This window comes from Glycine max, chromosome 19 (genome assembly GCF_000004515.6).
Source record: "Glycine max cultivar Williams 82 chromosome 19, Glycine_max_v4.0, whole genome shotgun sequence".
In the NCBI taxonomy this organism is placed as follows: domain Eukaryota; kingdom Viridiplantae; phylum Streptophyta; class Magnoliopsida; order Fabales; family Fabaceae; genus Glycine; species Glycine max.
In genome coordinates this window covers 42,056,273-42,078,794 of record NC_038255.2, presented here as the reverse complement: position 1 = coordinate 42,078,794, position 22,522 = coordinate 42,056,273, and the positions used below count along the sequence as shown (strand labels likewise).

General features: G+C 35.0%; 1 protein-coding gene across 1 annotated transcript; it reads left to right on the top strand.

Moving 5' to 3' along the window:
• The first annotated feature begins 19,848 nt into the window (after positions 1-19,848).
• On the top strand, positions 19,849-21,258 carry LOC102660963 (protein FANTASTIC FOUR 1). The gene is given in 2 exon segments (XM_006604370.4): positions 19,849-21,042; positions 21,045-21,258. Coding segments are annotated over 2 exon segments (1,029 nt in total). The 5' UTR covers positions 19,849-20,109; the 3' UTR covers positions 21,141-21,258.
• The last annotated feature ends 1,264 nt before the right edge of the window (positions 21,259-22,522 follow it).

Below are 22,522 nucleotides of genomic sequence, written 5' to 3'. Positions count from 1 at the left end.
TGACTAAGTTTGCAGGAGAGACAAATGAGTCCACTGTCGAACACATTGCTAGATATTTGGTCGAGGCAGGGGATTTGGCTAATAATGAAAATTTAAGAATGAAATTTTTCCCTAATTCCTTGACTAAAAATGCTTTTACATGGTTTACAACCCTTCCTCCTCATTCCATACATAATTGGAACCAATTGGAAAGGATTTTCCATGAGCAATTTTATATGGGACAGTCTAAGATCAGCCTTAAAGAGTTAGCCAGCGTTCGACGCAAGGCACCTGAATCAATTGATGATTATTTGAACAGATTCAGACTCTTAAAGGCAAGGTGTTTCACCCAAGTCCCTGAACATGAATTAGTCGAAATGGCTGCTGGTGGCCTAGACTATTCGATCAGAAAGAAATTAGATACCCAGTATTTAAGGGATATGGCTCAATTGGCTGATAGAGTTCGACAACTCGAACGATTGAAGGCTGAAAAGGCTAGAAATTCTAAATTCCACAAGAAGGAAAAGGTTGCATATGTCGAAACCAATGACAGTGACCAGGAGTTCGATATTATTTATGAAGATATCGAAGACAATGAGGTTGATTTAGCAGAATTAAAACCTGGACCTCCTTATGTTTGTAAACTCCTTAGACCTTCCAATGGAAAAAACCCTGTTGAACCTAAAAATGATAAATTTGTGTCTAAAACTTATACATTTGACATAACTAAATGTGATGAAATATTTGATTTATTAGTCACAGATGGCCAGATTGTTGTTCCTAAGGGCTTGAAAGTACCCCCAATCGAACAACAGAAGAAAAGGGGTTATTGTAAATTTCATAATTTCCTTGGCCATAAAACCTCACGTTGTGTTCTTTTCAGGGATTTGGTTCAAAAGGCTCTCGACGAAGGGAGGCTCAAATTTGGTGAGAAACCAAAGGTTGTTCAGGAAAATGCTGAAACATCCAAAGCTGCTGAAACTCTCTATGCGGAGCCCCAAGAAATAATGATGGTCGAAACAATGGAGTTGTCCCATGTGCAAGTTCAGAACATATCTGAAGAAGATTACAACGAACAAATGAAGGTTGTGTATCCTCAGGCTGAGGAGGATTTAATTGATTTCTTGAACAGATGCAAACTCGAAAACAAGATTGTGATGCTCTGCCCTCGCTGCAGTGCAGTATGTGATAGGGAGGCTACTGAGGGCCTCAAGAAATACCAAGTTGTTAACAAGGGGGCAAAGCAGAACCAACGTTTCGATAAAGGCAAAAGAGTTATGGTGCAGTCGAATACTAATCAGAAGTCTGGTCGAAGGAATACTTTCGTTCCTCCCGATTCAGTTCCGGTCGAAAAATGGATGCACCAGGGACTCATAAGGTTCAACAAAGGGATCATGGAAGTAGGTGGTTCGAGTGGAACGAAACAAGTTGGCCCACAAGAGGCTAATAGGTACTCTTATAGGAACAATTACAAAGGAAAAAATCCTATGACGAGGACCCAATGGCGCAGGTTCCAGCGTCAGAAGAAATTGGCCCAACAAAATCTGCAAACGGGCCAGTATAAAGAAGTATCTAGGAGGCCAGTAAAAGAGAGACTCCTGCCTCCAGTGGATGAAGATAAGATGGAGGATGAGGATCTACTGGATTCTGAACCAGACTTTGATGTCATTTGTGTGGTATCTATCTTGCCATCTGAATATGATGTCCAGTCTGAAGTTACTGAGATCGAAAGCGAGTTCGATCATTTTGATATGGCTGACCCAAAGCCAGTATGTTACTATGTTATGAATAATGGCTGTGTGGAAGAGCAATTAGCTTATTTCGAAAAGCCAGATTTTCAGATGAAAAGTCATCTCAAACCTCTCTTCATCAGGGCAAAAGTTGAGAATGTTGGAATCAACAAAGTGCTCATTGATGGAGGAGCGGCTGTCAACTTAATGCCTCGATCTATGCTCTACAAGATCGGGAAACACGACACTGATCTATCTGCCCACAACATTGTGCTTTCGAATTATGAGGGTAAAACTGGCTATTCTTTGGGAGCCATTCAAGTAGATGTTGCTGTAGGCAGTATAGTTCGACCAACTCTATTCCTGGTGATACAGTCCAAGGCTAATTTTAACTTGCTATTAGGAAGGGAATGGATCCATGGAGTTGGGGCTGTGCCATCTACCCTTCACCAGAAACTCATTATCTGGAGGGAGGATGGGATTGTTGAAAATATAGAGGCGGATCAAAGCTTCTATAAGTCGGAGGTCGATAATGTTACTGCACAAACCTTTGACAAAAAGTTGGCTAACATAGCACCTTGCGGTGATAAGGAGGCTATTGTCGAATCAAGTGACAATGTTATCCATTCTGTCAAACTCCATCCTACCTATGGGTTTATATGGGAGAGGGAGGAAATTGATGCTGTTCCCTCTGAAGATGGAGTCATTCCACCAACTGGGTGGAATATATATGAAGATTAATATGGCTGAGGCCACTGCATGGGCCAGAATTACGGCTTATATGGCCGAAAATAGACTAAATACGGCCTTTGAGGCTGAATCTCAACAAAATATGGCAGTTGAAGCCAAGATCGAAGATCATAAAAACAAAGAAACAAAGGATCGAAGACTGGATTGCATTTATGACGATGAGCCGCTGGGTTTCGAGAAAAACCCCGTAAGTGAGGTGCCAAAGATGCAGGCTCAAGATCCTTTGGAGGAAATCGACATTGGAGATGGCTCGATGAAAAGGCCAACGTATATCAGTGCCAATATCACCTCAAGTCTAAAAGAAAAGCTGGTGCCTCTTCTTAGAGAATTTAAAGATTGTTTTGCTTGGGATTACCACGAAATGCCTGGGTTAAGCAGAGAAATGGTCGAAATGAGATTACCGATTAAGGAAGGAAAAAGACCAGTAAAACAACTACCCAGAAGATTCGCACCAGAAATCATGTCCAAAATTAAGGAAGAGATCGAAAGGCTGCTAAAGTGTAAATTCATCAGATCTGCCAGGTATGTCGAATGGTTAGCAAATATAGTCCCTGTCATTAAAAAGAATGGAACTCTTAGAGTATGCATAGATTTTAGGGATTTAAATAATGCTACACCTAAAGATGAATATGCTATGCCAGTAGCGGAAATGTTGGTAGATTCGGCAGCTGGTTTCGAATTTTTAAGCATGTTAGATGGTTATTCTGGTTATAACCAAATATTTATTGCTGAAAGTGATGTGTCGAAAACAGCATTTCGATGCCCTGGTGCTTTAGGCACTTATGAATGGGTGGTTATGCCCTTTGGATTGAAAAATGCTGGGGCCACTTATCAAAGGGCCATGAATTCCATGTTTTATGATTTTATTGACACATTTATGCAAGTTTATATTGATGATATAATCATCAAATCTTCCTCAGAAGATAGCCATTTGGATTACCTTAGGCAATCTTTCGAACGAATGAGGAAACATGGATTAAAAATGAATCCATTAAAGTGTGCTTTTTGTGTGCATGCAGGAGACTTCCTTGGTTTTGTGGTGCATAAAAAAGGCATTGAGATAAATCAAAATAAGACAAAGGCTATTCTTGAGACGAAGCCTCCTTCGACCAAAAAACAGCTTCAGTCTTTGCTAGGAAAAATCAATTTCTTGAGGCGATTCATTTCGAATCTAAGTGGCAAAGCTCAAATTTTTTCGCCATTACTTCGACTCAAGAAAGATGAACCATTCAAATGGAATGAAGAGCATCAAAAGGCTTTCGATGAAATTAAAGAATATCTGATCAAGCCTCCCGTGTTAATGCCTCCTAGTCGAAATAAGACTATGAAGTTGTATATTGCTGCGTCTGACAAGACCATTGGTAGCATGTTGGCTCAGGAAGATGATGATGGCATAGAACATGCAATTTATTATCTTAGTCGTGTACTAAATGATGCAGAAACTAGATATACTGCCATAGAAAAACTTTGTCTTTGTCTGTATTTCTCTTGTGCAAAACTTAAGCAATATATAAAGCCTGTTGATGTTTATGTGTATTCTCATTATGATATTATTAAGCACATGTTGTCAAAACCTATTTTACACAGTAGAATTGGAAAATGGGCTTTAGCATTAACAGAATATTCTTTAATGTACAAGCCTTTGAAATCTGTTAAGGGTCAAATTGTGGCAGATTTTATTGTAGATCACTCAGTGGTCGAAATGCCGCAAGACTATGTAGGTATAGAGCCTTGGATTTTGTATTTCGATGGTTCGAAACACAAACATGGAACTGGAATTGGAGTTTTAATAATATCCCCCAATAAAGTTCCAACTAAATTCAAATATAAAATCAAAGGGCTTTGTTCTAATAATGAGGCTGAGTATGAGGCTTTAATTACAGGCCTTGAAATTTTAATTAGCCTGGGGGCAAGAAATGTTAATATAAGAGGTGATTCAGAATTAGTGTTGAGGCAATTAACACAAGAATACAAATGTGTTAATGAACACTTAGCAAAATATTTTGTTATAGCAAGTTCTCTTCTGAATCATTTCGATTATATTAACATTGAGCATATACCTCGACAAGAAAACCAAGAAGCAAATGATTTAGCCCAAATAGCTTCAGGGTACAAAATGTCGAAGGAAAAGTTAACTCAGTTGATCGAAATAAAAGATAAACTGGTATTACCAGAGCCATTAAGCACTAAATTGCCAATGCCAAAACTTGTGGGGGCAAGTATACCACAAAATAACGAAGATGAAAGCATGAATGATCTCCAGGAAAAAATTCAAATTTTGGCCATTGACAATATGTTAGATGATGATTGGAGAAAGTCCATTATTGAATATTTGGAAAATCCAATAGGCAATGTGGCTCGAAAGGTCAAATATAGGGCTTTAAATTACGTGATTATGGGAAATGATTTGTTTAAAAAGACTGCAGAAGGAGTGTTGCTGAAATGTCTAAGTGAATCAGAAGCATACTTGGCAGTTTCCCATGTTCACAGTGGGGCTTGTGGATCACATCAAGCAGGCCATAAAATGAAATGGCTTTTATTTCGACAAGGTTTATATTGGCCTTCGATGTTAAAAGACTGTATAGAATTTGCTAAAGGCTGTCAGGAATGCCAAAAGCATGCAGGGATACAGCATGTACCTGCTAGTGAGTTACACTCCATAATCAAACCTTGGCCTTTCAGAGGATGGGCTTTGGACTTAATTGGTGAAATCAAGCCTGCTTCTTCTAAGAACCAGCGTTATATCATAGTTGGTGTCGATTACTTTACAAAATGGATCGAAGCAGTCCCTTTGCCAAATGTTGATCAGGAAGCAGTAATTAGTTTCATTCAAAATTATATTATTTATAGGTTTGGTATTCCCGAAACAATTACCACTGATCAAGGTTCAGTTTTTACTGGACGAAAAATGCAAGAATTTGCCCAAAAAACTGGCTTTCGATTATTAACCTCAACACCATATTACGCGCAAGCAAATGGTCAGGTCGAAGCAGCCAATAAGATTGTAATTAACTTGATTAAAAAACACATTGCCCAAAAGCCAAGAAATTGGAATAAAACGTTAGATCAAGTTCTATGGGCATGTAGAAATTCTCCTAAGGAATCAACTAATACTACCCCATTTCGACTAACTTATGGGCATGATGTTGTACTTCCGGTCGAAATACATTTGCAATCAGCCAGGGTACAAAAACAAATGGATATTCCAATCGACCATTATTGGAAAATGATGTCAGATGAGTTGGTTGATTTAGATGAGGAGAGATTAAGAGCATTAGAAGTTTTGACTAAACAAAAAGAAAGAGTTGCTAAAGCTTATAATAAGAAAGTGAAGTCAAAAACTTTTAATATTGGAGATTTAGTTTGGAAGGTTATCCTGCCCATGGATAGTAAGGATCGAGCCTTGGGCAAATGGTCCCCAAATTGGGAAGGACCGTTCAAAATAATTCAGATCTATTCGAATGGTGCTTATAAGTTAGAGGAGCTAACCCCTCAGAAACGTACTTTGAGCATAAATGGTAAGTATTTGAAAAAATATAAACCAACACTGCTCGAAGTTAAAATAAGCATAGAATAAGAAAAATACTGGAAACATAAAAATGGCGATAACAGTAAAATTGCCACAAAAGGGCATTTGTCAATATTACATAAAAAGTAGAATCGAAATACAGAATTCGAAATAAAGAAATTATAAGTTCTACTAATGCATGACCAAGTCCTCATATAGTTTCTTCAAGGTGGCCATCTCTTTAGTTAAGACCTGGTCAGCACTCTCCATAGCTCTCGCCTCATCTGCTACAGCTTGAGATGCGCTAAAGGCCTTCAGGCCTTCCCTCCCTTTTTCAGCAACCAGCTTCTGAATCGAATCAGCGGCCTTCTCCTGGAGTTCTTTGCGTTTGGCCTGCTCTGTTACAATTTTCTGCCTTAGATCATCGACCTGAGACAGCAAATTTGTAATAGTTGCCTCCCAGGAGGAGATGTTATCATCACAGGCTTTGATCTCAGAAGATCCTTCTTTCGCCTCTTTGGTGAGACGTTCGACTTCATGTTGAGCAGCTCGGGCTTTCTCGAGCAGAAGGATATGTGCCTGTTTCTGGGCATCCAGTCTGGCGCTATTTTTGCGTTTTTTCTGCACGGCACTTGCAAACTGGTCGATGATGGCCTCGATTTGGATAACTTTGCCTAGAATCTCATCAGAGGTAAGGGGGTTGTGCAATTTCTTCAAAAAATTCAGGTGTCCAAAAGCAGCAGAGGGGTTCTCTTCAATGGATTTAAGTACGTCTTCCCGTGCGTATTCCATTGACAACTTCAAGAGCAGGCAATCTTGGCGTACTGAAGAGGTTATGTCAGCATCAGAGGAGGACGAAGCACCAGGAATCTTTTCACTTGAGGTGTTGGCTTGACTGGTGTTCAGCAGGAGTCGAAGGGCTGCAGCAGGGTCTTCGTCTTGCATTTGAATGAATGTATCCTCTGCGATCCCTATGCTAGCGGAAAGCTTAGATGTCGAAGACGCCGGGAAAATGTCCGAACCTCCAGCTTCAGCCTCTTCTGTGGCCTCTTCATCGAAAAAGTTTTCTTCGGATGAACTTTTCTGACTCGATCCATGAGGACTGCTGGGTCCAATGCCTTGACCTTCACCCTGTTCCTCAACATTCACTGCATCCGTTTCAGGAGCGGGAGATGTTCGAGCATGCGAGGGTATTTCTTCTACAGAAGCATTTTGTTGTACCTGATTCGAATTATCATGGAAAAAGGTTAACAAATAGTTTCGTATAAGCTATGATTTAAAACACATTAAAAGGATGATACCTCGACGGCAGGTTGTTTTTGTGGTGAGTTCGGTGGCTCGACAGGGTTGTCCATCTCAGCAATAGAAGGAGTAGTCTCTACTTCAGTACCGTCAATATCGGTCGAAGGTGGTTGGACGTCAACAGGATGATTGTCACCTTGTTCTTTTGAAGACTTGGTCTTTTTCTTCTTCTTCTTGATTGGCTCACCACCCTCAACAGCCACAGAAGGTTCAGGCTCGATTTGTTTCACTTTCTTTTTCTTCTTAGGCATTTGAGCCTGAGAATTGCCTGTCTCTGTTTGTTCAGCAGACTTGGTCGAAGTCGAAGGTAACTTTCTTTTTCTTATAAGAGGTCTTTCCTCTTCTTCCTGCATTACGAGAGTAAAGAATTGTTAGAATATAGACTTGAAAGAAAGCTATAATATTGACATTAGAAATAAAACTTGCATCTTTCTCTTCGTCTAATTCGACGACCGCATGCTTCGAACGTTTTGAAGTAGTGGTAGTATCAATGCTATCATCTTTCTTTTGACTCTGAAAAAATAAAGAAATATGAGGCAAGACGTTAAGAATAAAAGATAAGTTCAGAAGAGTTACCTTCTCTTCTTGTTTCCACTCTTGGATCTTCACCCCAGTGGGTTTCTTGGGTCTCACATCAGCTCGAGACGTTTCAGCACTTTTCTTCGTCATGATTGTTTTGCCTGAAATAAGAATGTTAGAAAAGGCAAGAATACGTATCAATTTAGAAAGTCAAAAGTAATTTAATACCTCGAGCTTGAAGGTTTGAGCGGATATTTTCGACCGTTGGTTGTATAAAACCACTCTCAAGTCTGGAGATCATGATAGTAGTGTCTCCAACTGAACGGGTCGAATAATATTTCTCCCACCAGGTAACAAACCCCATGGTGCAGAAGTGGGAATGATTGAACTCAAAAGGATGCAGGTTATAGTTTTCATCAAGAGAAATCTTCAAAAACTTCTTGAAAGTCTTTTCCGAAAGATTGGCCCCTCTTATGACGTCTCGAGGATCTTCGAACAAGCTTTTAGGACGGATTTGCGAGAGGCCAAATTGTCTTGAAACCAAATTAGGCTGGTATCCAACCAGGCCTAAATAGTTCGATTGAACACCTGTACGACAAGACAGGATCTGTGGATTCAAGTAAAATGACCATATTTCATTCACTTCTTCTTCATTGTCTGGATCGACAGCAGGAAAATAGTCAGTGAACCAGGCTGGGCCAACCTCTCGACTAATGAATGGAGCATGTTGGGGAAGAAACTTGTCAAAGCTCAGAAAAATCCTCATGTACTTTAGGAACAGCTTTTGTGGGTTTTGATCTAAGGTCTTGGGTGTTAATCGAAGTGCTCTCTGGCCTTCGATCGAGCGATTCGCAACTTCTTCAGCATAATCTTGTGGGATTATTAATCCCATTTCTTGTTCGAAAGTGGCATTAAGCCACAATTGGAGAAGCCACATAGGCCCGGACACTAAGAAGGAAGACCCATCCTTCGATTTCTTCAGATCATCGCATGCCTCACCAAGCGATTCGTATAGCACTGCTAACAAGAGGCGTCCAAATCCAAAGTTCTGACCTTCATGAATTTGTAGTGCCATTGGAATAAACCTTTTGGCTACTTGCAAGGATTTTGTGCAAAAGACATAGTGAGATAGCCACAGGGTCAAGAATGCTACATGCTCTTCATCAGAGACTTCCTCTTCGACCGGTCCTTTGTGTTCAGCTATATATTTGGAAAAGGTGTTCTCCTTATATACTAGCTTGATATTATCACTAGATTTAGTGGGATCATAAGTTTCTCCGCTAGGCCTAAGGCCTGTGAGGGCGGCTACGTCTAAGAGAGTGGGGGTCATCATACCACATTTAAACTGAAAGGTGTTGGTGGAAGACTCGAAAAAGTGCATAGCTGCTATCAGCATTTCTGGTCGATATTCAGGACCAGATCGAGAGAATTGTATCAAATAAAAAATGCCATATGTCTTCCAGAAATCCTCATATGCTTGTTCGACTCTATCAAGCCAAGGTAGGTAATCCCTATGGGCTATTGACGGGGCGGATCGAAAGAGTTTGTTGGGTTTGCTTAAACAACTAAAATTGTAGGGCTCACTATCAAAAATCCTAGGTTCGCAAGTTGGGTAGCAGGGAAATACCTTGTTCATTGCACTCGAAAGTGATTCTTGGTCTGGCAGGGGTCCACCGAAAGCGTAAACTGTTCTTTCCACTGCGAAAGGGATCATCACCTCCGATTCCCAGGTTTCTGTGTGTTCGGCGTCACCATGTGGTTCTGGAACCACCTTTTCTCCATCAGTCCTGACTGTAAAACGATGCCATTTCCCAGCAAACGGAACTGTTTGTCCTTGCGACATTGTAAGAAATTTGAAAAGGGATGATTTTCTCGCGAAGGGTTTGGTAGTTGTTGGAATCAGTGAGTGAGAGCTTGGGTTCACGAAGAACAGTGGCAAAGTTCGGAAATGCGGTGAGGTTGATGATAAAAGGAATAACGAGTATCTGGAAATGAGAAAGCTTCGCCGGAGATAATGGATGCAAAGAAGAAGAAGGGTTTCAGAAGCGAAGAAGAAGAAGAAAGGTTTCGGAAGCAGAGAAGCTGAGGGGTTTTCTGGAGTTTCTGGCGCTATTTATGGGGTTTCATTTTAAAAAAGGGAAAAAACAATATAATAAGAATCAAGGGTCAGAAATCAATCACATCATATTTCCCTTTTAGCTCCCCAGCGTGACACGCGTCCCACTCTGCCTAGAAAGGTGGAATTAATGATGGGTAGTGGGAAATCGAGGCGACGGTTATCAGTGAACGTGCGATCATGACGCCGTTTCAGGAAAACTGGTAGAAGAAGAGGAAAAATGTCAACTTCTCATCTTCCTTCGATCTCGAGTCGAAGCAGACATTTTTTGGGGGCAATTTGTTAGCCCATATTTTTGATGAGCTAAAAATATGCTCTAAATTCGAATTTTGTTAGATACTGTTCTAATCGAAAAGACAAGAAGGAGGGCTTCGAACCATTGGGCTAGTCGAGCGGGTGTATGGTCGAGTCGAAGGCAATACAGCAAAATTTCTGGACTTAACGTAATTTTTGACAAGACTTCATAAAATCAGTTCGACTTCGAGCAATATGGATAACCGTTCTAAGGAGCAGTTATGTGCATGCAAGGTGTACGTAGCAGGACACTTGGCGTTAGGATAATGTTCGATCGTTAGGGCGGTTTATTTTTAAATATCTATATATAGCAGTTGTTAGTCAGATTTCGAGGTCGCAAATCATTTATACAAATCCTTATATACTCAAAGTACCCAGCGCAGAGAGAAACGAGTACTCAAGGAGAATGTATGTTTGTGAACCATTTTAAGTTTTCTGTAAACTTTACATTTCGAATGCAATGCATTTTTCATTTCACTTTAGAATTCCTGTCTTTTAAAGGGTTCATTCGATCGAATGAACTCGTCGAGCCTTTTAATTCTGCAATTTACTTTTCCCTTATCAGTTTACTTCCAGCATTTCGATTCTCTCAATGAACTCATTGCAATGATGAACATTCAAAACTTCACATCTAAACGTAAACACACAATTGACATGCTCCTGAGATTCACTAGTCAATCTCGCAAGCAACTCGATTAGACTAGCGATTGTTTACCACATTTCACAGTAAACAATAAGTCGGTGGTTCGGTGCATATTCGTTGATATTTAATATAGAATTGTTGATTTCAAATTTGATACAATTCTTAGCAATTCAAATAGCTTTACTATGCATGTGCAGGTGGTGCATCGTGCTCGTCAGAAGTCCTACAAACATCGCCTAGTTTGCATGGGAGTTTTGATATGTGATAGGCTAGTGATCTCTTGTTTGCTGAATATTTGTAGTATCGTATTAATGTATGTACGTGGAAAACATTTCCTGGTTGAAATTCATCTTTAACTAACAAATTTTATTTGTAGGTGAAGTAGGAAGATACACATCAAAATCAAGATGGTTATTGTTGAAGAAGATAAAGTGGTTGCGACCCTTGACGTGAAAAATGCTCTAGATAGTAATGATTTTCAACCTAGCAATGATCAGGCTAATTCGGAATATCAGTCTGACCATAATGTGGAAAATTATGAGTCTTGGCCTGTCAAGTATCTCTCCAGTTCCAAAGCAGGAGTACTTCCTACATCTGAAACTTAAGCTTTTAGTGCCGATGCAAATGAAGGGACATTACCCAACCGTGAATTAGACAACACAGAAGAACTTCCTAATTAATACTGAGTGGGTAGGAGAATCACAAGTTACTGCCCGCCAACCAATCAAGCAATGATGAGAGCCTATGCAACAATCAACATGTTTGAAAGAAAAAATCACTTTCTGTTTCAAAGTTGCTCATGAGATTTTGGAAGTTTCTTTTCATTATTGTGAAATTAATTTCAAAAGGAAATGCTTTAAATTTTTAACCAAAGATTTTTTTTTATTTGTAACACATGGTTCTGTGGTGTCCTCGTTTTTGAAGGTATGTTTCTCATGTGGGGAAGACCCAAGCCTAGTTCTAGAAGGTAATTTGAGTCATTTCAATTGTTTATCTTTCATTTTTCTCAAAAATTGCTTATAAGACATTCACGAATCACAAATGCTGATTTTTGGGACTACACGTTTATGTTCACCAAATAATTTTTTTTATATTTCTATGTTTATATCAAATTACTTTTTAAGAAATGTATGTAAAGTGTAAACATGTTATCAATTATATTAAAATCTTCCACCATTATTTCAGATTTCTATTTTATTATGAAAGTTGTTTCTCATTAGTTATATTTTCCACCAAGTACACTATTATGTTTTTGGGATTTTGTAATGTTGAATTTCTTGTTCTTGTGTTTAAGGCAACATAGTGAGTATTCAACGAATGTTGTGCCCTAGAAAGGAAAAATGTCAGAGTTTTAATTGTAAAACAAAATCAACATTAAAAAAATAACATTAATTTCTACAAAACCCTTTTTAAAAGTCTTTATTTTCTAAGACAATTTTTAAAAAAATTATTTTAAAATAATTCTAAGATGAATTTTAAAAAATTATTATCATCTTATAAAGTTAACATTCTGAGACGATTTTTTAAAAAATTATTTTTAAATCCTAATATTTTTTAACATTATTTAAACAAAAAACCTAAGATTCTAAGTTGATTTCTAATTAAAAAAAATGATGTAAAAATCAATATTTTAAAACAGTTTAAAAATTCTCATAAAAAATCAATATTTTTTACGATAATAAATTCAAAAGACGGTTAAAAGCTGTCATAAAAGATGATAGATAACTATTTTAAAAGTGTTTTTTAGTAGTGAAAGTATTGTAGTTGCATTCCAGCATTATTATTATTTACTGCATAGACCGAGACTCACGAAATGATTTCCACTGAATTTGCGGCAGTTTTCTGGATCCAGAAATTTATACTCTTGTCTAGTTTACTGTGTAAAGAGGAAAACGTGATGAACAGCCACTTCAGGTATTTCAGAACCAAAACTTTGCACGTCTTTGTGTGCATGATAAATATCTCAAACTGGCCCGCAGTGATAAACTTTGCACTGAGTACAGTTGGGATCTTACTATTTGTGCCTAGCTTTGTAAAAGTCTTTAATTTCTTCACTTGCGTTCTAAAGAAAGCTAACATGGATTACTAACGTATAACTTGGACTAAAAGTGTAGACTCGAGACAATTTTTTTTATCATGTTATATGTGTGAAATATTTATCATTTCTGTTGATTATTAATTTTTGTTAAAAGTTTAATTAATCATATTTAGCCACTAGCATTTGCATCATAACCTATGTTATATATATATAAAAAACTCGAGACTTAAGAGCTGTACGGAGTTTCACTCGAATCAAAAGAAATTATGATGTAGAGCCGAGACACTTGAAGACCATACTTTTGCATAATATTTTAACGAATCTCCAATGCTGTAAAGCAAATAATATAACCATTTCCCGTACGGTCTTGGCAATTGTTAGAGATTTGGCCAATATAAAGGCATCGGACTAGGGAAAAGTGAATAAATGATGCTGTCCTCTGACAAGAAATATATATATTAGATTTGAAGAGTGTGTTGTAAACTTCATGAATTGAGTGCAAAAGTCAAGAAAAGTTGAGAGAGACCTCTTAGCTTAATTAGAAGACATCAAAGTGAGGATTATTTAAACATTTATTGCTTTAGTATCCATTCCTTCGATCACTCTTGCTAGGTCGGTTGATTTATTGGCATATATTAAATGAAGAGCTGTGTGCCCTCTCAAAATATCAGAGGATATATACAACACGCAGCACCCATAATTCCTTCACTAAAAAAGTCAACGATTGTTTATCATCAGTGTCCAAATTAAAGAAATTAATGGCAATATGTCAATAACACCAAAATCTATTACTGTTATAATATGTATATGCATAGAAAAATTATAAGGTATCTTTTTTAATAAAATAATAATAATTGAACTTTTGAAGAGCCAAAGGATTACAGGTGCTGCTTGGATGGTACTAGCTACTCCCAGTGTGATTGTATTATATATAGTAATAACAGTTGCTTGCTCTTTTATATAAATATTTTGTTTTCTATATAGATATAGATGGTAATGGCATTGCCACACACCTAGCTATGGTCACAATAATGAATAATCAGAAGGTAAAGCAGGGAATTTCATCAGTTGACAAACAGAGGGAATACTATATGTGAGTCTGTCTAGTTTGACTAGTTTATGAAGACAAACCATTCTTAGCACTGCAATAGATCACCATTAAGGCAATGTTAGTTTGCACTTATAAATGTTCTGATACCCATTTCAATATAAATCTAATAAATGAAAGTAAAATAAACATAAAAACAAGTATCCAGATCTGTTGACAAAATTAATTATTTCATGACCAACATAACTGAAAACCAAACATACACTAACTTTATGCATCTTTCATCAAATAATTCATTCTAGCATATTCTATTTATACCCATGATTTTAAATTGCGGTTCAATCACAATTGTGACCACAACATGAAGATATTTTGACACTTCATGATCGCATAATGTAAAAGTTTTTTGTCTCATTATAACATAACCGCGACTGCAGTCACAAGAGTAATTTAAAACCAATTTGATACCTTATTTCAATCAATACTGTATCTATTAACTTCAGGCTTCTACGTACTACTAGTTAGAGACTCGTGTTTACACTTGGTCCAGTTAGATGTAAAATATAAATATTTATGAAGTTTTACGAAACAGATTAAATTTTTGTATTAGTTTGTTCATGAAATTGTCTCAGCCAAATAGTCTAGAATTACATCATTTCACTCTTAGGCCGTGTTTGAATAAAAAGATTTCATAAACACGGAAAATGAAAGAGAAAGGATAAAATAAAATATATATATTTTAAGTTAAAATCAACCATGCACCACAATTTTTAAAGAAGTTAAATGAGATGTTTTTTTTATGAAAGTTAAGTGCATTAGCTGATTTTAACTTGCAGAAGAAATTCAATTGATTTTATTTTCTTATAATTTTTTTTTCTTTTATTGTGAATTAAAAAGTTCAGTTTCAGCACAAACCATTTACATGTTTCACTATCAAATAAATTAAGTTGAAAATATTTAATAACCGTGAATTATTATTATTCTCGAAACATATTTTTATCTTTTAGAATTATAATTTTTGAATAATTCTTTACTAAATTTTTACGTTCTAAAAAATCTCTAAATTATTATATATAGGGATTAATTCAAGCTAAAGTTTTGCATCGTACAAATTCTTTTATGCTTTAAATTGAAAACACTAGCTTAATTGGACTTTGATTTCAAATTGTTACTAATTAAACTATAACTATAATCAAGCGAATATAGATTCTCTAGAGTTGAAAAATAGCTGCACCGTGTGCCGTTTATAATAATCTAACGGTTAATATCTTCTCAACCAATTTTTTACTTTAACATTTTAATATAAAAGTATATTATTCTAAGGACCAGTATAGCAGTAACACAAAAATCAGGGGGTCAATTGAAATGGTTTTCAAATGTTGACTGAAACATGGAATTAACATATAAGTTAGTTTATTTATGTTAAAAGTTAGTTCATAATTCTGTTAAGAGTATGTTAGAAGTTAGCTATCATGTATATATAATCTCTCTTCTCTCCATAGTATAAGACATGGGCTTAAATCATAAGTTTATTACTGATTTATTATACAATCAAGTCCTTATATCTTTATATATTGAAAAGCTTACACTTGAACCACTGAGCTTTGTTGAATTACACACAATAGTACTATTCTCTTTATTTTCCTATATTAATCTCTCTTGATGTTGTTTGAAAATATTACATGACACTCTCAATAAAAGAAGTTATTATAAATATTAAACAATAAAAGGTATTACGTATGTGGAAGAAATGATTTTTTTTACACTGATATTTACATGTATATATCTCATTCTTGTACAAGTAAAACCTGATTAAAAAATAATAAATTAGGATAATTAGGAAAAGATAAATAATCATCTTAAAATGAGTATTACAACACTCTCTCTAACATATATAAGTGTGTAAGTTAATCTATTACTAGTATTTCTCTTATCATAATTATAATAATCATCCCTCTGGGTTGTTGTGGGCAGTCGACACGTACAACTTGTGCTATGTAAATGATTTTTTTTGTCAGAAAAGCCTAAATCATTATTCATCGTACCTACAGTAATTAGAAAAATTTAAATCCTTGTCCTATACATTTATAGCAACTAAGAAAGTTGAGAGTATAAATGTGAAGGTAAAATGAACAAGTTGATTAGTAAAAATCTCCCCCAATATTTTATCCTTCGATTTCCCAACACTAACATTATAACAAATTATAAAGAAAAACATATTATTGTTGATATATTCAGTGATCCCAAGAATAAAGATATACTTCCTCCTGTTTTGATTATTAAAAAAAGACATATTGTAAATTTATTAATAAAATTAGTTAAATTTATTAAATCGTGTCATTTCTAATTAAAAATTAAATATATTTTTTAAAATTTTCTTTTATTAGAAGTTGATATCATATATATAAAAAAATTCAATGAAGAATATTTTAAAGAGAGTCTCATTAAATAAGGCTTATATAATTGAGATTTGGTTACATTTAAAGCAAAAAAAATTAAAAGAAGAAGAAGAAATTGTTGCTTAAATTTGAGGAGAAAGTAAGATACAATATGAATTTTCTTCCATAAACCGTTATAAATAAATAATAAAAAGTGTTGTGAAGAATTTATTTCCTTTTAATAAAGAATTTAGTTGGATCATGACATTCACATCGTTGTCTACTTGTCTCGGATCATTCTTTTAAATTGCTGACTTTTTTTAAAACTTATAATTTAGTGTGATTTTAAATAGGTTAATATAAAATGTAAAAAAAATTATAATGATAGTGTATAAAAATTAAATTCTTAAAATAAGTACTCATATATTCAATTTTTTTTCAAAGTAATCGAGATTTAATAGAAAACAAAATGAATTATTATTATTATTATTATTATTATTATTATACCTTTAATTTCACTTGTATCTCATTTCTACCTTATTTTTATTATCATTTTTCTTTATATTCAAATGAGTAATGATTAACATTCTACTGAAAATGTCCATCCATTATCCATCTGGACACATGGTTTAGCTTATGTATAAATATGATTAATTTTAGGTTTAATTATTCTGTGTGTATCTGAACTTTACCAAATTTTTAATTAAGTCTCTGATTTTTTTCATTAGATTCATAAATTTATATTTAATTTGTAATTAGGTTTATGTGAATCCTAATTAAAAATTAAATACAAGTTCATGAATCTAATTGAAATAAAAAAAATTGTATTTATTTTGTAATTATGTCTCAGTTAGATCTAATTAAAAAAACCAAATACAAATTAAGATATCTAATTGAAAGAATAAAAAAGTTCAGGGACCTATTTTAAAATGACATATAATTTAGGAATCTAATTAAAAAACTAGGAACCTAATTAAAAAATTAGGAACCTTTGTAAGCTAGTATTTTTACCCCTGTAGATTTTAAATTGGTTGAAAAACTTAAGATTACTAAGTTGAGAACCTGCAGAAGCGAGGGTACTAGCTTGTATATGTGAGAATACTAACCCGTAGTGGTTGATAATTATTTAATGTAGTCCTTAAACTATTTGTCATATTTAAAAAGGTTCTTGAATTATTTTTTTAGTTGAGTTCTAAACTTCTATTTATTTCTTAATTAGGTTATTGTTGGATCTAATTAAGAAAGAAATACAACTTGAAGAATCCAACTAAAAAATAAAATTCATGAACTTAATTAAAAATTTAGGAACCCATAAAGTAATTGAACCTAATTTTTATTTCACAAGTGGTTAAGAAAAATGAATTTAATTGTATAATTATCATTATGTGATTAATATTAACCACTTTTGAGGCACAATTATTCATTATTAAATATTTCAATAATCGTATGACATTATCAATTATTTGAGACAAAGTTAATCACCATTAAACAATTCAATAATCTCATACCACTATTAAACACACATCGATAATTATATAAACCACATTTATTTAATATTAATCACTTGTGAAATAAAGTTAATTATATTAACATATGGAATTAAACATGAATGACAATCAGTTACTACTATTATCACTTGTTAGTCAAAGTTAATGATTAATAGGCATTTTAATAAACTTATGAGCATGTAACCATGTTAACTACATATCAATTTGTATACAATCATGTTCTTACTCTTCACTACTTTTTGACACAGGTAACTATATTTATACATATAGTTAATCACATATACTAAGTAAATGCTTAGTGTAAAATTTTTAAGTGTATGTTACTCTTTTTACTTTACAATTATATTATTGGTTATATTCATTCTTTATTTATTTAACTATTTCTTTTCAATTTGTCTCTTCTTTCTTCCATTCACACACTAAGTCTTATTTGTTTGTAGTGAAAAAAGTTAAAAAGAAGTGAAATAAACAATAACATGAGATGAGATTTACACTTTTATACTTCAATTTAAAGGATAAAACATGTTAGTAATTTCTGATATATACTTGAATTTTATTTTTAATCCTGATAAAAAATTTCTTTATTTCTACTCCATAATATTTAAAAAAAAATTGGTTTATGTCCCTAGTGTTTGCCAAGTCTATTGATTGTTAGTTTGACACGTCAGCTATCTATATGTTGTGTCACATCAGATTAAATGTGACATGTAAGTGATGATGTGTTCAATAACATGGCTGTCAATAATTAATAAATTAAAAGATAAAAAAAATAAAAAATAATATATTCTTTCTCTCTCCAACTCATTGATCCTTTCTTTCTCGATCTCTCATCTTAGCCTTCTTTTTCCTCCATGAACCACAACAATGGTTGTGGCAAGGTGTTGTTGACGATGATTTCGAGTGTTGTCACGAAAGATGGTTAAGAGCTTGAAGGAGATTGTCTCCAATTTTTAAGGCTTTTGCTTTGCTCCCTCATGCATTGCATGAGAAATATTTGAATGAGAATAATACTCATGTTTTGTTTAGTTGGTTGTGGAGTGTGATTTTTGTGGCGTAGGATGTTGTTTGGTTTGAATCTAATGATGGTTGTGATGTTTGGTTCAAATATGAGTGAAGATGATGACTTGGAGGTGATTTAGGCACAATGGTACTGAGGTGGTGTGGGCGACACGACGGCGTTGGGGTTAGGTGTACGTGGAGCGTGATGGTGTTGGTAGGGATCACATTGACATTGTTGATGGCCCAAGGGTGTAGGGTCCCTAGTTTGCATGCGAGAAGAAGTGTTTGGTCATGGGGGCACAACAATGTTGGCAAAGGGTGGCATGGTAGGTAGTCAGTATGTGGTTTCAGTGTCCATGGAGGTAGGTGTTGGTTAAGTGTTCATGAAGGAAAAAAAGATAACAATGAAGTGAGAGAATGATAAAGAAGGAACCAGTGTGATAGAGAAATAATTTCTTTTATATATATATATATATATATATATATATATATATATATATATATATATATAATTTATTAATTATTGACAATCATGTTAGTAGATATGTCATCACTTAAATGTTAGATTGATAACTATGTCATTCAACATGATACAACATATAAGCAATGATATGTTAAACTAACAGACACATTAACCGTTAACAAAACTTATTAACGACAAAGACATAAACTAAAAATTTTAAAATATCAAGAAGAAATTTTTCATTAGAGATTACACACACACACACACACATATATATATATATATATATATATATATATATATATAAAGAATCACCGACATGTTTTAATCTAATTTAAAACTTTTATCTTAATTTATTTTCATTACATTATATTTCGTTCTACCAAAACACTAAAAAAATGGGGTTTACATTAACATTTTTCAACTTAAATATTAATATTCTTCGAGAAAAAAGGAGATTTTTTACCATTGATGTCCATCACTTTCCTATTATTGGGGAATAGGACCCTATCCGCACTAACACAATAAAAAGTTACGAAGGGTAGCTTTACCGTTGCCAATTATATATTCAGACCCACCCTTTTCACTTGTTCATGTCCATTCCTCTCTTCTCTCTTTCCCAAGGAACCTCTCTTCAAACAAATTCAGCCAAAACCCAGTAACCAAACCATGGCCTTTTTCCTAACACCCATTCTTCTCACCACACCTCCCAAGTTCTAAAATCCCCAGTCACCTCACCAATTTTTAACCCAACTCCAGAGTCCCCTGTTTTCCCCTGTTTCCCTTCCCCTGCTTTTTGCACATTTTCACTGTTGTTGAGTGTGGACACTCACAATGTCCTCCTCAAGTGTCTGCCAAGGGTTGCAATCTTGTCTCGAACCCCGCGTGATGGAGCCACGTGTACTCAGGCTCAAACTCGCACTACAACAAGGTTCCAATTTTCCTCAACCCTCTCCCTCTCCCACTACCAACACATTTTCACTTTCACCCCTCTCTGACTCCGAAGAAAACCCACCTACCAACTGCCAATGTGACAAAAATGACACAAAATCCGGCGAGCCTAGTGGCTGGAGTTTCCTTCAAACTCTCTCACAGGACAAAACAGAGGACCAAGTCTATGTCCACCCCACAGTTAAACGTTCCTCCTCAATTCTCAGTGAAAAAAGCTTAGAAATGTGCACCGAAAGCCTCGGCAGCGAGACCGGTAGCAATGCCAGTGAAAATGGTGATGACATGTCCTTGTTTTCCTTTGACACCAACACTCGTTCCACCGAACATACTACTACTACTACTGCTACTCATGCAAATTATGAGTCTAAAAGAGTGAACCGCACTTGCAACTTGCCACCACCACTGACCACAATCACTGATTTTGGCGGTGTTCATGTTCGACCTCATCGCGAAGGTGGAAGGCTAGTATTGGAAGCTGTAGCTTCTCCTTCCCCTCGTCCATATTTTCACATAGAGCGCGGCGATGGAAGGCTTAGGCTGTGTTTGCTTGAGAGCTTTTCGGCCTCGGATAGTGATGATGAAGTTTGTGATGCTGAGGAAGGTGTTGATGAACAACAGGAAGAAGAAAATGAAAGTGAGAAGAACAGAGGAGAAGAAGAAGAAAAGGAGTGTGGTGAAGAGGATATTGCTACTGGGGCAGAGGAGGAGGAGGAGGAAGAGTGTGTTGAGAACGTGGAGGATGGGATGGGAGTGAAAAAGTTGGCGAGACCAAGCAGGTGCAAGGAAAGTGGGAAAAGAGATATTTTTGGTGATGCCTTGGCTAATTTGAGCTTCCCTCGTTTTCTCTCTGTCTCCGAATAGAATTTCGTTTACTACTATTATCCCTCACTCTTCTCTTTCATTTTTCTTTTTAGGATTTCGACCACCCTTATGATTGGAAGACTGGTGCATCAAATTTCTGAATGCATGTCCTAATGTTAGTTAGTTATTATAGTTATTAGTTATGTTGGACATCGTCCTTCTGTGCTCCAATCTTTGCGGTGCTTGTCTCTGTTTTTTTTGTTATATATATATATATATATATATTTTTTTTTTTTGGTTGAGTACTTCTGTTTTTTTTTTTTGCTTATTTAACTTTTTCCTGTTCCTAGAATGCCCCGAAAGCATATTATTCGTTGACCGCAAAATTACAAACTATGATTATCTTAACAGACGCTAGAAAAAGAAAATGAAGGAAAAGCAAGGCATGGGGTATAATTTACGACCCAAACAGTGGACTCCAATCAGGACATAATCACATCAAATTATTCGCACCATATTTAATTTCATGTGTAATTTTTTTTATGTATATATTCGCAAAACCATCGAGCATGTGAATATATAAATGATTGACGAATTTTTATCAGATTTTATTTATTTTTTTCAAAATTTGAATTAGTTAGGTTTCATTTTTTCTCATCAACTAGATAATTAAGATAAAAAAATAAACTACAGATACAATTTTCTTGATTTGAACATTAAATATTTTTTTGGTTTAACTAGGAGATATTAAAATTTTTTATTTGACATTAATTAATTTCTCTTTCATTGAATCAGTCTATTTTGAAGTAAAATGATATATTCAGTTATATGTATGTTGTGATTTTATGTTTAAGTTAAAGATCAAATCTCTGAATTTAATTAAAAAACACAAGAGTTGAACTTCTTGTATCAACAACTTTTAGTTTTGAAAGAAGTTTTGTTGTCTGGAATAATTTTACTTACCTAAAAAAATATGTAGTTTCTAAAAAAAGAGAAAAATACTCTAGCACAATTAAAGGGAGATAGTACAGAAACATTTGTGTACATTGGTTACCTATTTTGTCACGGTTCTTGTCTGATTTTTCTTTTCTCTCGTGGAAGTGGAAGTCGATCGAAGAAGTGAGGTAGTCCTTTTCTTTCTCATAAATAAGGCGATGTTGTGTTGACAATGATTATGGTAATAAAATCCTGTTACAAATTGAGCATATTAAAAGTCTCACGTGAGTCTCTAGTCTAATGACAGTGGCTATTACAGGTAAATCCCTATCCAATAACACTCACTACCATGTTTGTTAGCAATTGGAAAATTGGGTAGAAAATCTCAGTCCTCCTCAACAATCGACGTGTCCTCTTAACTCTTGAACCGTGTGTTGTCATCCAAAATCAATGGCATGCATATTACCTATGCCACACAGCTAATAATTTGTTTAATGCTGAAAACTATTGGTGATCATAATTGAGCAAAACATGGCGGGATGATGTATTCCCTACAACA